This window comes from Rhea pennata, chromosome 3 (assembly GCF_028389875.1).
Source record: "Rhea pennata isolate bPtePen1 chromosome 3, bPtePen1.pri, whole genome shotgun sequence".
Lineage (NCBI taxonomy): Eukaryota > Metazoa > Chordata > Aves > Rheiformes > Rheidae > Rhea > Rhea pennata.
The window spans coordinates 12,569,810-12,585,148 of NC_084665.1; the positions used below are offsets into that span (position 1 = coordinate 12,569,810).

At 40.2% G+C, this 15,339-nt stretch overlaps 2 protein-coding genes across 4 annotated transcripts in view; one reads left to right on the forward strand and one right to left on the reverse strand.

Moving 5' to 3' along the window:
* The window catches only part of LOC134138223 (calpain-2 catalytic subunit), a 29,126-nt gene extending 25,967 nt beyond the window's left edge, over positions 1-3,159 (forward strand). Inside the window, exons 19-21 of the mRNA XM_062571579.1 lie at positions 4-120; positions 640-698; positions 1,375-3,159. Coding sequence (XP_062427563.1) covers positions 4-120; positions 640-698; positions 1,375-1,398 — 200 coding nt within the window. The 3' untranslated portion in view covers positions 1,399-3,159. The remainder of the gene's footprint in view (positions 1-3; positions 121-639; positions 699-1,374) is intronic.
* Positions 2,695-15,339, reverse strand: part of TP53BP2 (tumor protein p53 binding protein 2) — a 49,640-nt gene continuing 36,995 nt past the window's right edge. For all 3 annotated transcript variants that reach the window (XM_062571577.1, XM_062571575.1, XM_062571574.1), the window contains exons 12-18: positions 14,171-14,660; positions 13,022-13,803; positions 10,958-11,095; positions 10,206-10,339; positions 8,979-9,145; positions 5,945-6,144; positions 2,695-3,755 (exon numbers count right to left, since the gene is read on the reverse strand). In XM_062571577.1, coding sequence (XP_062427561.1) covers positions 3,714-3,755; positions 5,945-6,144; positions 8,979-9,145; positions 10,206-10,339; positions 10,958-11,095; positions 13,022-13,803; positions 14,171-14,660 — 1,953 coding nt within the window. In that variant the 3' untranslated portion in view covers positions 2,695-3,713. The remainder of the gene's footprint in view (positions 3,756-5,944; positions 6,145-8,978; positions 9,146-10,205; positions 10,340-10,957; positions 11,096-13,021; positions 13,804-14,170; positions 14,661-15,339) is intronic.

Here is a 15,339-nt window from a genome sequence, read left to right on the forward strand (position 1 = left end):
TAGGGTTCAAGTTGAACTGCCAGTTACATCAAGTCATTGTGGCTCGTTTTGCTGATGAAGAGCTCATCATTGATTTTGATAACTTTGTCCGGTGTCTGATTCGACTGGAAACTTTGTTCAGTGAGTACTTAATCACAAACACACTCTGTAGCTCTGTGTTTTCAAATACACTCTCATTTGTGTGGGAAACTTTTTGTACTGGGACCAAAGTTGCTTCAAAACTGAGGTATAAATGCTGCATCCCAGTCTGTACCCTACTCCTAGAGATCAGCCTTATACATCAGACTGCTGGAGTGAAGCCAGAGTCTTTTATGCAAAGAAATGTTGATTTAAAAGGGAACTTCTTTTTTCTAAATGGTTTGAGAAGTACTTTTAATGTTACAGATGAGCCCACTGAAGTACGTACAGTCCCTTTGGCAAGCAGTTCTTGTACACTAGCACAGTTACAGTACTTTTCCTATATGTGGATATATATTTTTCCCAATGAGGTTTACAGTTGTCCCATACTGGTTTTGGATGTAGACCATTTTCATAAACTTAGAATCTGGGAGTAAGTTCCTTTTTGATCTGAAGCGCAAGAGGACGTCTTTCTAATCATTCCTGTATTCATCCTCATCTCTGATCTGTTTCATACCACAGAAATGTTTAGAAAACTGGATACTGAGAAAACTGGAGCAATAGAACTGAACCTTGTTACTGTAAGTTGATGGATCTAAAAAGCTTGTTCTCTGGGTAGGGTGGGGGCAACAGCAGGGATTGTCCTACTCCTGTCTGACTGCTTGGGCTGGTTGTGTATCTATCTGTTCATACGTATTATGGCTTTAAGTATCTTGTGTATTTACATGCAGCTTTAAGAAAGGTTACCCTTTTTAAAAATGTTCCTACATCAACTCTAACAACCTAGATAAGTTACTTTAACCTGAAGCCTCTCATCTCTTACTTGCAGTGATTTTGGTTGAAGCTTCTGCAGGCCTCTTTCCAACTTTTCCTATCAAAAGCAGGGAGAAACGTATGTGTGGTATTGACTCAAAAGGTCACCATGCGTGCCCTGCAGCAGCAACCAAGCAAGAAGGAAACTAGCCTCCTACACGTTTTTGATTCACCTGTTACATGAACACAAGTTATTTCCTTCAGGATGTAAGGGAGGAACATGCAGAGCATTCCAAAGTTCTTCTGCATTTGTGGCCTTAACTTAAATGAGGCGTAGTTTTAAATAGTTCAGGAAATATCATCCAAAATTACTTTCCCTAAGAATACTTTGACTTTCTTCCTCATGCTAGAAATAGGAATTTGCATAGTTCCAGCAGGTATTTTTACTGACCTTAACCATGGCCCATGTTCTCTTTTTTTTGTGTGTCTTTCTGTCATATATAGTGGCTGTGCTTTACTATAATTTGAAGCACTGACATCAGCTGAAGACATCTAAAAAAGATGAAGATTCTGTGAGGATAATCATGCAACATACCAGGGGAAAAAAATAGTGGATGTGCCTTAAATTATGAATGATAACTTCCCACAGTTACTAGGAGGAATCACAGTTGAAGAATCTGCAGCCTCATTTTAGAGATAGGACAGTCTTTATCTACTATTATATAGCCTCTGTTCAGAAGCTTTAATTTAGTAAATATTCAATGTAACTTTTGAAAATACTGCTTTGCTGGTATCCTCATATTTATTGTATATTTTATGACTTCTGGAGGAAAAAAAAAACTGCTTATAGATTATCAGTCTGGTTCATTAAGTGCTTTCTGAATAACAGCACAGTTAACTGTTCTGTTTGGTCCCATGTATGTGCAACTAGAAAAGGGATGGTGCTGCGCATCTCAAACACTGATGTTTAAGTTAAATGTGCATCTCTTATCTTTGCAGTCAAGCCCTAACATTATTCAGGTTAAATATTCTTTGAAGAATTTGAGTAGCAAATACCAGTGGGACCAAATGGAGGACAAGTCTTTCCAGCCTGCCCATTGAGGTCCATTTATAGCAGAAGGCTGTTGGCAGCCAGAATCTTTAAGAGAAAGCTGGTGCGGTCACAGAGATTCTTCATTTCCTGCCTCTTGTTTATGTTCCTTTGAAATACAAGAAATATTACTTCCCCTTTTCTGTTTTCTTATAAGAAGTTTCATATATAATGTTTGCAAGGCCATTACTCCTTCTTGAAAGAGGCATGTGCTTCTTTGAGCTGGGTTCTCACAGAATATATAGATATGCAGAACTTCAGTTGACAGGAACGGAGTAAGTTTCTTTTTAAGGGGAAAACAGCACTCTGGATCCAAAACTGTAAGGCACTGAGAGATGCTCTAGCTGGATTGTGGTTACTGAAATAGGCAGCCTGATACTGTGGAAGGCTGAGGGTACAGGCAGTGAATTTTTCCAAGAAGGTTGATCAACAGTGTGCATATACCCTGTATTCTTCCTACTAAAATTACGAGGCTGTGAGCAGTGGAAGACCACTGCTTCAGATATCTCAATTCAGCTGACTTAATCTTGTCCATGTGAGGAAATGTATCCTCTTTCCTACTAAGTTTTGTGTTTTTTTTTTTCTTTCAGAAAGCAGTAAACATGAGCCTGAAGGTGATTGTAGAGAGGAGCCTTACAAAAATTCCTCTCCCTGAAGGAAAGATTTGATCTTTTCTAAGTAATGCTCATTGGCCAGTGATTACTCCTGAGCAGATAGATACAAAGGATAGTTCTATGGGAAAGATTTTATTTCAAAAATACTTGTACCAAGTCTTTTTTCTTACATGTGTCTCCCAGCTTCTACAGTTAACAAAAGATACATGCAACTAACAGATACTGGCTGTTTTAAATGCAGAAAGTCAAGCCTGAAACAGAGCCCCTCCTCCCTCTTCAATACAGAAAATAACTGAATGTTACCATAACAGAATGGTACCTTGTAGTGTTAACATTGTCAAGTGGTCTAACATAAAAGCTGGACATTAAAATACCCAGGAGTTAAGGCTTATGAGGAGAAAAGAGTTTAATGGTATCACAGTCAAATAAAAACAACTGTCAAGACTACAGAAAGTTTCTACACTTAGTTTCAAAGTACAAAAGACAATAAATACACAAGGCTCTTTGTAAAAAGAGGAGTCTAAAACTACATCGTCTGGTATATAGCATGTAATATTTTGAATATATGGAATTCCTAAGATGCTACAGCATTTAAAAGTTATTGCTCAATGCATTGGTCACATGTTTCTTATTGTTTAGATGCATTTCAACTTAGTTACTTCAGCAAATGTTCTGCTCGCAGCAAAAGCACTTGGGTGCTGTGCACATACTTTAGATGACTTTAGTTTCTCCTGTCTGGAAAAAAGCCTCAGGATAAATGTGGACAAAGCCAGTCATCTGTTTCATGCCGACTCCTTCAATGGTGAATTGAAAGGGTCCTTCTGTTTATCGCAGAAAAATGTGAAATTCTTTTCTGTCATGCTTGAAAAAAAATCAGAGTGGGTACTTGAACGTTAGGCTTCCTTAGACCAAAGGTTGCAGTTTCATTTGCTTGTAACCACTACTTCATCTTGTCGGATGCCCTTTTCTATTTGCTAATGCATCTATCCTTCATTTGTTTTCAAAGCACATTCTTCATAGCTTTCAAATTACATTGTCATTGAAATAAGTAAGTCTCGTGATACTGGAACCAACACAAAATGAACTTTTTTAAAAGTCATCCATGATTAGTACTTCAAGAGTCTGGCTTCTGTACTAGATCATGCCAAGCTTCTTTGTCTAGGTTTAATCCTTGGATACAGCTGAGGGTAAAACAGAAAAGAGATTTCAAATTTTAGTGCTTAAAATTGTACTTTTCCTTTATACTCACTTTGGTGATACAATTCTAATATATTTTAGTTGCAAGGCTTGCTTATAAAAAAGAAACTCAGCATTAACAGAAGTAGATTTAGCATTTGTTGGGCAAGTTTAATAGTACTAGTAAGTACAAAAGTACAATTACAGCAAAAGGAAGGCACTGAAAAGCAAGTAATGCAGAACCTTCAACTTGGCCCAGCTGGGTGGACTAAAGGAAGTATGTGGTTTTATAAGTCAAGAGACTTCTGGTTATTTTCCCTGGAAAATGGAAAGAAAGAGGGAGTTGCTAAATTCTAACTTGCTTTCTACCTCTCAGTGTGTAACAGCCTTTAGATACCTCTGGCTTTGGGCAAGCTGGGAACAGCTGGCTGCCTAAGGACCACAGAACCACAGGAGCTGGGTACTAGTCAGTGGAGGGCCAGGAACTTCGGGTAATGGCCGGATAGTAACTCAGTAGCCTCCGCCCCGTGGCCCTGAGCAGTGTGCTGTTCCCACGTGCTGGCTGTGGGCCCGAGCCCCCGCCGTGGGGTGCCCCCGGGCCGCGACAGTGCCGAGACTCTCGGGAGCTGTTACCTTCCGCTTGCAAGTGATCCCCTGGAACAAGTCCTGCTCTGCAAACCACGGCTATTGGCAAGAGAAGGCTGCACGTCGTACAGTGAGAAGGCTTAGCTCCTCCATGCTGTACACTGCAGGGCACCTCTACGCTCCATCCCAGCGTTGTTCAGGTAATGTTCTCCTTAAAGACATTCTCTATTCAAATAGACCCTAGATTTCTTTCTCCTACTCAGCTAACGATTAAGGAAATGCCAGCAACTTTATCCATAAGACCTGTCCTCAGCCTGCTGACTGTGACTGCACCACCAGCAGAGATGGAATCAGTTCATTACATCTGATAACACCTGGTAGTGTTTTGTTCAGTATTAAGAAGTCAGTATTTTGACAATATTATCATGTTTGTGTTCACTTCCAGGGTCCTTGCATAGCCTAGGAAGGTGGTGAACCACCGAGAAGGGTAGAGTACTGATGCAGATAATTTTTTCCTTAGTTTTGTTCAGTGCACATAACTGCAAAAGAATAAAGCAGCTATGATTTAAAAAAAAAAAAAAAAGCTTAATAAAAGACCTTATTAAACTACCAAAGACTTTTTTCTCAGGGCTGACTATCTTGGCCTGGATTTCAGCTGTAATATTAAAAGTCCAGTAGTTGCTTTTGAGAATAACCACAGAATACTTAGGTAGCAACACAACCAAGACTGAACAGCCACAAGCAGGGAACAGGGAATGCTTGGGTAGTTTTCCCAGAGGTTCTGTTAGGGTTGTGTTGTGCTCAGAAGGATGAGTCGCTATCGCTGTCTCTCCTGTGTTGCCTTGTGCTTTTTTCATTACAGAAGCACAAACATTCCTCATTTCTTACACACCTGTGCTCCTGCTGAGCACAGCAGCTGGTGAAGAGGTAGCATGTGCACAATGCTGCCCCAGGGCAGAAAAAATATAAGCCTTTGTTTCAGACCCTATTGTGCAGGGCTGACGTGGGGCTGCTCTCAATTTAGAAACATTTACATTGAGAGAGGAAAAGCTAAGCAAGCACTATGTCGGGGAGAATTTTATTACTTTGAGGGTAGGCCTAGCCTAAAAATGAAACAAATGAAAAACTTGCTTTGAATTAGATGTAGTTGCTCTGGAAGTCTAACCAGTGTAAGAATAAGGATTATCTATATGAGGAATAAGGTTCAGCCTCTTTCAAGCATCATACTTCAATCACCTTAAAATTCAAGGCAGTTATCTTTAGCATTAGCAGAACCTCTCATCTCCTGCAGAAGGGTTCCTGGATATGTAGCAAAAAGCCTAATGGAGCTTTTATACGTATGTCCATCTGCTACGGTTTTCTAGCAACTCGGTCACAAGGAGAAATATGGGGAAGTAATTGAAAATATCTCCTGATATCCATATACAGCTGTTTTAAAAATAATAATAGAGAAATGGAGAAGGAAAGTAGAGGCCACTAACTTCAAGGCTTTTGACATATACAAAAAAATATTACTTAAAGAGCACATGCCAAAGCATTGTGAAATTTCTGTTAGATTTGTCAATCTGATCTCTTTTAATACTAGAGAAAGAAAGAAAGAAGGACTTACCCCAAGCAGGTTGCGGGGAACGTAGCCTTCCTTGTCATTCAGCCGTGCCCACCACCACTCAATTTCATCTTCATCTTCCCGGCGCAGGATTGTCATGCAGTCTCCCTCCTTCATTGAGAGCTCATCATCATTCTGAGCCTCGTAATCCCAGAGTCCATAAATCACTCCTTTGTTCATTATCCCCATTTTCTCCTGGACTCCTGCAACATTAAAATCACAAAGCAGCTCACTACAAAAATTGGATCCTGACATCAGATCACTGGAAAGACCAATGTACTCTTAGAGGACAACAGCCAGGAAAAAATACCTCAATTCCTATTCTACTTCATATCTTGTAATCAGTCTACTGAAAATCATTCCCAGAATATGTGGTGTCAGGAAGTTAGTCCTTGCACACACCAGAGTCCTTCCTTACCTTGTATTCTTTGGACATGGTGTAAACAGTGAATGAACATGAGAGGAGCTGCGATTGATAAAAAGGTAAGATTTTTAGGCCAGTGTTCGGGCTTCCTGTACATAAGTGATGAGCAAGAAACACTAGTTTGTATTCTTAGTTCACCAATTATCTGTCAAAAGGAGACAACAGTGCCCACTGTCTTCATCACTGTTCTGCTGTTTGATGGAAAAAAAAATGACTGATACACTCTGGCTTGTCATTTTTCCCATCTACATCTACACTCCTTATAGATGTTATTTAAAACTTGCTCTTTTTTAGAATTTGAATATACAGCCATAGCCAAAGATGAAATACTCTCAGTATACAGGATACTGCTCCCCAGCTTCTAGATAGCAAAAAAAAAAATTAAGAATTTTAATCAATTGCTATATAAACTTCTGTTTATCTAATTACTCCATTTTAAATCAGTGAATCTTGCTGTTTTTCTGTTTGTTACCCTTTTCTCATGATGAGGATATAAAAAGCTACGTTGTACATCGTATCACAAAACTTGTCATTTTTCTCTCCATCTTTTACCTAGTACAGTTAAGAATCCTATACTAAAGCCTATGTCTGCTAGGGAAGTATTCATTCAAAAGTTCTTCACTTCTGCATTGCAGCTCCTGTAAAATTGAGTTACTTCCACTGCATCACATTCTGATCATAAAAGCTCTTCTCTCGCTCTTAATTAAATCAAATGCAAAGAAAAAAAAATAAAAGTTTGGCAGAAGCTAGGCTCTGCACACATGTAAGGGATAACCCAGAACTGAATATCAAAGCAGAGGAAGAAGATCCACACAATAGATGTGGTCTTCTAAGAAAACACCAACAAAAAAAAGAAAAAAGGTTTTGCACCAGGGTAACAGTAAAAGCATGCTATTAAAGGTACTAAGTTAATTAAATCTTAAAAATTATTTAAATAACATCAAAGTTGTGATTTCAACACTAAACAACTACTAATTTAAACATACTTGCATTTGTTAATGCTTTTTAATATTGTTCATTCTTCACACATTCCTAAAGAAATTTAGTAAATCAGTCAATACTACACTTGAAATGCTTTCCTCGGCAATACACACAGGTTTTTCATCTTGCAGGCAACAGGCCAGGTTCTAATGCAACATCTGTTCTAGAAACAGATACTCATCCCAAACTTCCTTTACATTAGGAAAGATTTGCCGGTGAATGAGTTTCTCACCGTGACTGTAAGCAGCCAGGAATAGTCACAGCAGTGAGGTTAAGTGCTAATGGAACAATGTGAGAATTTGACAGCCAAACAGCCAAAATGTTTCAGTTTGGAAAAGACAACAGTAAGCCAAGGCGTTATAATCCTTTCAAGATGCACTGGAAAGTATCTTATAATAATTTACATGAGACTATTAAGTGCGATCAAAAAAAAGACCCTACAGACAAAAAGAATGTGTTTCTTCACACTGTGCCTAGTTAAGTCATGGGTCTCCTTCCCACAGGAGGCTGCTTATATGAATTTAAGAATCAGACAAATTTCTGAAATAAATTTCTCAAGGCCTGTTAAACACAAGGTATTAATCTCTGACTCATGCCAGTGAGTAAATCAGTAAAAAGAAAAATAGTTAAGTATTACTCTTTTTAACTTAGTCCTATAATCTTCCTTGGGCATTTTCTGTTGATGACCACTACCGGAGTATGGATACAAAACTGAATGGAGCTCGACTTAGTCCACAGACTCAGGTGCTAGTCAGACAGGCTCCCTCCTTTCCTAAGGAAATCTGTATATTTGGCACCAAGATACACAGTCTTCAAACTTAATGAGGACAGCTGGACAGACTGCTTTGAAATACGCTAGCTGAGCAGCTACAGACATTCATACTGCTCAGACCTCCCATGTTCCACAAAAAGAAAAAGGCTGTATTTTCAGTGCTCCAGCCTCTTACAGATAATGACAGTCCAGCTGATAGGTGCCTACACAGCAAGAACTACATAAAAAACATAAGAAAAATAATCTAATATCCTCACTGATTTAATAGTCACCATACCCCCCCCGAGGGAATTCAGTCGCTCTATTAAAAGTTTCCTTGTAGCCTTACTCCATGAATAAGATTTACAAAGAAATCCCCCATTTGACGTAAAGTTCAGAAAATAAAAATGCCAGAAAGTCAAGTTCAATGCTTACAAACCTCTATTAAGGCAGAAACTTGGCAATAGCTTTCCTGATTCTGAAAATTCATCTTAGGAAGTATTCCTCATTTAAAGACATTAGGCAGAACGTGAACTGCCCCCTGAGAGATCCCCACCACCTTTGTGCATAATGCAGTACTTACCTGGGAAGATCTGCTTAATCGTTGTCTCAAACTAAGGTGTTCCCTGATACGTGTGCTCTGTTCATTTCAAAGTTTTAATGCAGAGGAAACTCACACTACTCAAATCATCTCTACAGGCTCAGCAGCTAGGAAAGCTAGTTCCAGATGGACCTCACTCTTGCAGTAAGCTGGCTAAAAATCCTCTCCAAGAGGAACTTGGGGCATGGGCAAAAGTATGTGCAAGTTACCACTCCCCATCCAAAAAACATACGGAAGGTGAGAACCTAGCACGCTCCAGAACTCAGCTGTCACCACCTACCATACAGGAACTGGGAACACTGAGTGTAGCCTTCCTCCATTTCTTCACACTTGTCTGCAGCCGTTTGCATATCACTGTAGGTCATAGCAAATACAGCTGCACCGGACTCCACCAGGAACTTGCACACCTGCACGTTATTGCAAGATGCTGCACAGTGTAAAGGGGTCCTGCAGGCCAAGAAGAAAGAGAAGACAAGTGACTTTTATTGTTCACAGCAGGGCTTACAGACTCCTTGGGGCAAACCACTTTCAGGCATGACCTCCAGCAATCAGTGCAGCCTCTCGGAAGGTCTCCCACCAGAAGCAGTTAACCCAGGCTGCCAAGAACAATTGTTTTTCACAGAGAGCAGCAGTTACCTGGAGCTGCCAGAGCCCTAAAGTTGGGTTTCAGTATGGATCTCTGGTCATGCTGTCCTTTTCTAATCCATCAAAACTTTAAGCACATTCATCATTGCAATAGAGACCACCTCAAAAATACTGACGTGATGCCTTCAAGACCGGACTTGGGGACAAGTACAGGTAACTGCAGCAACTACAGCTGTGGGATGACGAGTATTTCTACTTGCAGCCTTGGGCCATAGACACTTTTGTTAGAGGCAGAAATACAATAGTAAACCACAGCCCTGCCATAGCCCTTCAATCAATAAGATCCCCTGGCACCCTAAAGGGTGGATTTGTAACCCAGTATCATTTACAAGCCTGGTTGGGGGTGTGTTGGGAGGTGGGGGGGGAGGGGGAGAGGAGGGAGCTATTTAATTATCTGAGTACTGGACATAAAATTGAGAAGAGCTGGCAGTGCTGGAAACCACCCAGAGTGTGTGTAAGGTGTATGCTATCGCACTCTGAGGGAACACTGGGAATTTCAGCAAACAGTTCATCACGTATAAATTGCCTTAAACATATGCCTAATATCTCAAAGAAATAGATATTTCCTGACTGTTGCATCCACCCCACCAGGCCTGAAATACACTTTTTTCAAATAAGAAATATTAGTATAGATTTGTCTATTTTCTCCTCTATATATCCCCCCACAAAGGCCCTTCCTGTTGCTGCAGAAGCCAAATCCATCTCTTCAGGAGCCAAGAGCTTCACGGAGCCTTCTGTTATGACAGGCAAGAAGCTGGCTGGGCTATCCAGCACTGCCACTCCCATCAGAGGAATTTGTGGCAGCCCCCAAGCAGCAGTTCTCCTGCAGTGAACGTTCAGAGATTCTTAAAGAAAGTCTTACCATCCATCGCTATCTGCAGCATTCACGTTCACACCAAATTGTACCAGGAATTTAACTATTTCTGTGTGCCCGGCACATACAGCATTGTGAAGCGCAGTAATCCCTTCATCGTTGGGCATGCTAGGATCTTCAACCTATTCAACCAAAAAAGGAAAGATTCACATTCCAGCGAAGCTCTCTACAATTAACATCTCTACATGTAGGAAAATTAGTTGTCTTATTCTGAAATATAATTTTGAGCCATATTTCTATAAAGAATATAAGCAACAGGGAGAAGACTGCAGGAGTAACATATCTCACAAAAATATTCACATGTGAGCCTGTAGCCTCCTTTTAACAGTGAGAAAAAAGGAATTCAGAGAAATATTTACAGTATCTTGGTAATTTAGTAAAAGCATTTATAACAAACCTCAGATACATGTATTTTGCTTACAGTTTAATAGAGAAGTGAATTTTGCTTGTCAAATACTTTGCTAGCTTGCTAGATAAGGAGGAACATGCTTTGCTACCTAAGAAACAGAAAAAATAGCCTGCAAATTTCCAGTCTTGATGCTAAATATCCAATGCGTATGTAACAGCTAAAATGAGCTTCCAAGTGGCCAATTCTGTTAGGACTTCTTTTTTCCTCAGAGACAAATCTAGGCTGTGTGCTGTTATTTCAGTCTCTCATCCCAGTTCCAAGCAGCTTAGCTTTGACTTCCCAGTTCGAACTGAGATTGCTACTCCTCTTCTTGAAAGATAGGAATTTGTACCTCATAAATGATTCTCTGCACAAGGTCAAACTCTCCCTCCAAAGACGAGTCCAGAAGCAATGCGAGGGGATTGAATTTCACCCTCATTCCATGTGCAATTCTCTCAGAGCCAGTTTTACGCAAGTTTGTCCTCTTCCCCTGTGAAAAAGTAACACAAGTTACAGGTATTTTTTGCTGGGAAAATAAGAATATAAAGTTGTTAATTTAAGAATAACAACAAAATGACCAGTTAAGGCAGTTTTGCATGAAATTTAAACTATTCATACTATTTTCTAACACTTCCCCCCCACACACACACAGTATGAATACAGCAAATCAGGAACATTATGAAAGATCTTTCCCTACATCTTAGGCAAAGGTCACTGCTCAGCTCAAATAGAGAAATCACCTTGATCAAAAGCATCAAGATGATTAGACTCTCAAATTTATAAAGAAGAGAAAAATAAATGCAAATGTTTGTATTCAGGTTATTTCAGCATTGATTTTTACAGCTATCACACAAACCACAAAACTTAAGACTCCACAAAGTACATAACATCTATGCTCAATATAAATAAATAAAAGAAAAAATAACTTCCTAATGATTTGCTAAGTTTAGCAGAGTTATTAACAGGAATAAAAACTGCTACGGAAAATGGTCTCCATAAGAATGTAGAACCAAATGCAGAATAACTTAACATGTTCACAGTGATACTGTGAAACAAAGTGTTTCTATAGCTTTATTTTCACGCAGCTCTTTGCTGTAGAGAATATGCATACATTAAACCAGCACTCTCCCCAGCTGGCTGTGCAGTAGTAATAAACACTATTCATAAGGCTATGCAAATTTCTGACAGATGTCCAAGCAAAGAGGAATAGAAATGACTCATGTTTTGCAAGAGTAAACATGTGAAGATAAGCTATAGAAGAAGAGATTCACAGAAAATATTCTTTCACCTGTTGATTTATACCTAATACCACAAGTACAGGCTTTTTAAATAAGCAGCCTGTTAGCACAACCCAAGTATTTAAATATGAATCAAGAAGTTGGGCTAGTTTATTCTCATCACCAATTTATTACAAAACCATCCAGAACTGAGTTCTTACAATTTAGGAAATCCTAGCACTCAACTTTCCTTGTAAAAGGGAGGAAGGACAATGTTTTAAGAGCACAAAGAAAAACATAGAGTGACTAGAAATGCAGGAATTACAAGCGTAAAAAGCAGGCTAAAACATTTAACTCCTCTGCCCTGAAGTGGTGTTGGTGGGGAAACCACACTTCTCTACATCAACTTATGAAAATTCTGTTGTGATTGGTTTTAACAGAACTCTTCACGGAACCGAAAATATTAAGTATTTCTGTTCTACAACTGTGAGATAACACCATACCACAAGAACAGATACAGGCTTCCAAAATAAACATCAGGACAGTAAAGTGGTGCCTACCCTTAGCCCAAAGGGACTCCACTCTGATGCAACTTGAGAACTGACTGGTGTCCAATTAAAGTCCCAAAGAAAAAATTAGAAAATACTTCAGTAAAGGAAGTGCAGGCAGTTGGCATCTACAAATGGGTTGTTAGAGTGGAGACCAGAAAAGACTCTGTTCCTCCGTATTTTGCAAACAATGCGCTTCCAAATAAATAAATATGACTAGAGATTAAGATAATTAGATTCCATCTCGTATCAACAATAGTAGCAAATACTCTTGAAATTTGTATCTGTGCCTCAAAAAAGTTTTATTTACTCTTACAAAGGCATTAAATTTGGATGAAGTAGGCTGACTTCTATAAGGAATGCATTTTAAAGCCCTGAAGAGTTTTAATATTTGTGTACCAAACTCCATTTGAAACTTTTCATTACTGTCATTCATTTTAGAAACAGCAGAGACTTTTCATTAGCGTCATTCATTTTCGAGATAACAGCAGCAAACAAACAGAACAGATACCTATAGAGAGACTTCTATCCTGTTTGTGCAACTACTCTCCACACCCTCCCAACGATCTCTACAATACAACACAGAGGATCCACTTGCAGAATTTGAAGTGACTTATTCACAGAGTGCTCAAGTTGTAGGCTAATACTTACCGGAGGCAAGGAAAACTGTCCAGTAACTTCAGGAGGTCGCATATTGAATGAGTCCTCTCCCAAACTTTCCGGTTCCCCTGATGGATATGGAGGTGGTGGGTATGGAGGATATTCCTCCATGTATACTTCCAAAGGCAGCGAAGCCTCGAGGCTTGGTTCTTCCATTTTGGGTTGCATAAGTTCATCACTGTCAGTCGTTCCTTCAGGTACAGTGTCCAAAGCTGCTGAGGGCAGAAGAACTTCACTCTGATCTGCTGGTGTATTTTCTGCTTCTTCAGCTATGGCCGGTTCTGGTGTGGAAGCAGCTGTTTCTTTTTCCGATTCTGCACTTAGGTAAGGATTCGGGATTTCCGTTGGGCTTTCAGGACTGGCAGCTGATGTGGTCTGCTTGGAGGAATGTGATGGGGTAGAGATAGTCTCCATGGCAGCCAGAGTGGTCCTCTGATACAACAGCTTCTGAATATTAGGCCCATTAGGTCCTTCTGGCTCGGTAATGGAGCTACGTTTCTTCAGCGGTCTGGGCGCGTTGGACAGCTTTTTCCGTAGCGCTTCCAAATCAGCATCACTCTGATTGCGGTATGGGTTGGACAAGAAAGGCAACAGTTTGGTTGGGCTAAGGGGACGGGGAATTCGCTCTGTTTCCTGATTCTCATGAGCAGTGGCCGTTGCTTCCATTTCAGGCTCCGGACTGCCTGGTTTGCCTTGGAGGTTTGAGTAGACATTCTCCGTCTGTGGCAGCTGAGTCTGTGCACCAGCACCTGCCATCACAGGCTTGCCATACACTAGGGAGCAGTTCAGAGAAGGGGTGGGGAAAAACAATTGTGAATATTTGATCAACAAGCCTCACAAGAATGTGCATCCTGATTCACTTATCTAGGGCAAAGAGGCAGAATACTAGAACTGACTGAACAGAACTGAACTGCTAACCAGGTTTACTGCTATCACTTAGTTATTTTGGAAACATAAGACAGATATTCTGCATTTTTGATTAGAACACCAATATGCAATTTGCAAGAACCCCCTAAGATTCTTACAGTTCTAACCCACTTATTTAACCAAAATCAACTTTGCATGCACAAATCAGGTGGAATGTATATCCATCCCGAGATTTTATGACGAGAAAAGAGTGGCAGAGTGCCATACGCTTACTGCTTGGGAAGTGTGGTCCTCTGGTTTGCGCCCTTGTCAAAGCACTTTGTACTGCCTGCTGGAAGTTCTTCCCAGGAGTCTGCTGTTGTGTATACATGCTATAAATTGAACTTGCAGCCACAGTTTGAGGCTTTCGGAACGGTGGAAGTGAGGTCTCTTTGGACGGCTGAGGGGTAAAAGGCCTCACGGCTGCTGCTGGTGGACTCTCCTGTTTGGACGAGGGAAGAATTTGGTCCTGGCTAGAGGAAGGACCTGCCACAGGGACAGAGATTCTTTGCCCTATCTGCTGCGAAGCGTGGGAAGGCTGCTGTGCCACTGGTTTTTGTTTGTTCCCCATAGTTACGATAGCCAAAGGCAACTTCTGTGGGTTTCCATCCAGCTTAGTATCAGAAGGTGGCAGGTGATTAACTTGACCAAAGTAAGGCAGGTTTATCTGTTTTGGTTTAGTGGGGACAGGTGGTGGTACTTTTGTTACATTTTTATTGGCTGTCTGAAAGACAAAGAAAGGGTTAAATCAAGATTAAACTGCAAAATAGGTTTCAGAGATCTGCTGGGAGGGACCGTTGGCCCCCACAGATGACACAGTATCTAGCAATTGTACTATTTCTCTAATGCGGTTTACAATCTCACTTAGTAAACATGAAAAGACTTCTTGAAACATTTCATCATCCCAGTTTTATAGTACCAAACTTTGAACCTGCTCCCCTTAATTCCTTCTGTAACAGCTACGTTTAAAACAAATGATGGGTGTGCATAGTAATTCTCTAAAGGTAGCTGAGATAAGAGTCTTTAGGCAAGACACTTGTTTTCCAGTGGAGCACCTGGTATCTTTCCAGTTTTTCTATGTTCTTTTGCCCCACCACCCAATCAGCTAATGCCCTTGTGCCAAGACTTAGGTGGGAAGTCTTGCTGCAATCAAGCATCTGAAAGATACCGTTGAATTAAATGGTAGAACAGGTGTCTAAAAGCCCCACACAAATACTTCTGCATATGTAAACTTCGAAAAAAAATACATATATACACACTAGACCAAGTAACCCAGCCGTCTGCAGGCAATCAAACAACATCGCGAGTAGAGGGAAGGATTTTGAATGATCAATTGACATTCAAAGACTGAAAGACTTTTTTTCCTTTGAAGTATTCTCTTGAAAGAAAACCTAGGTACTTTC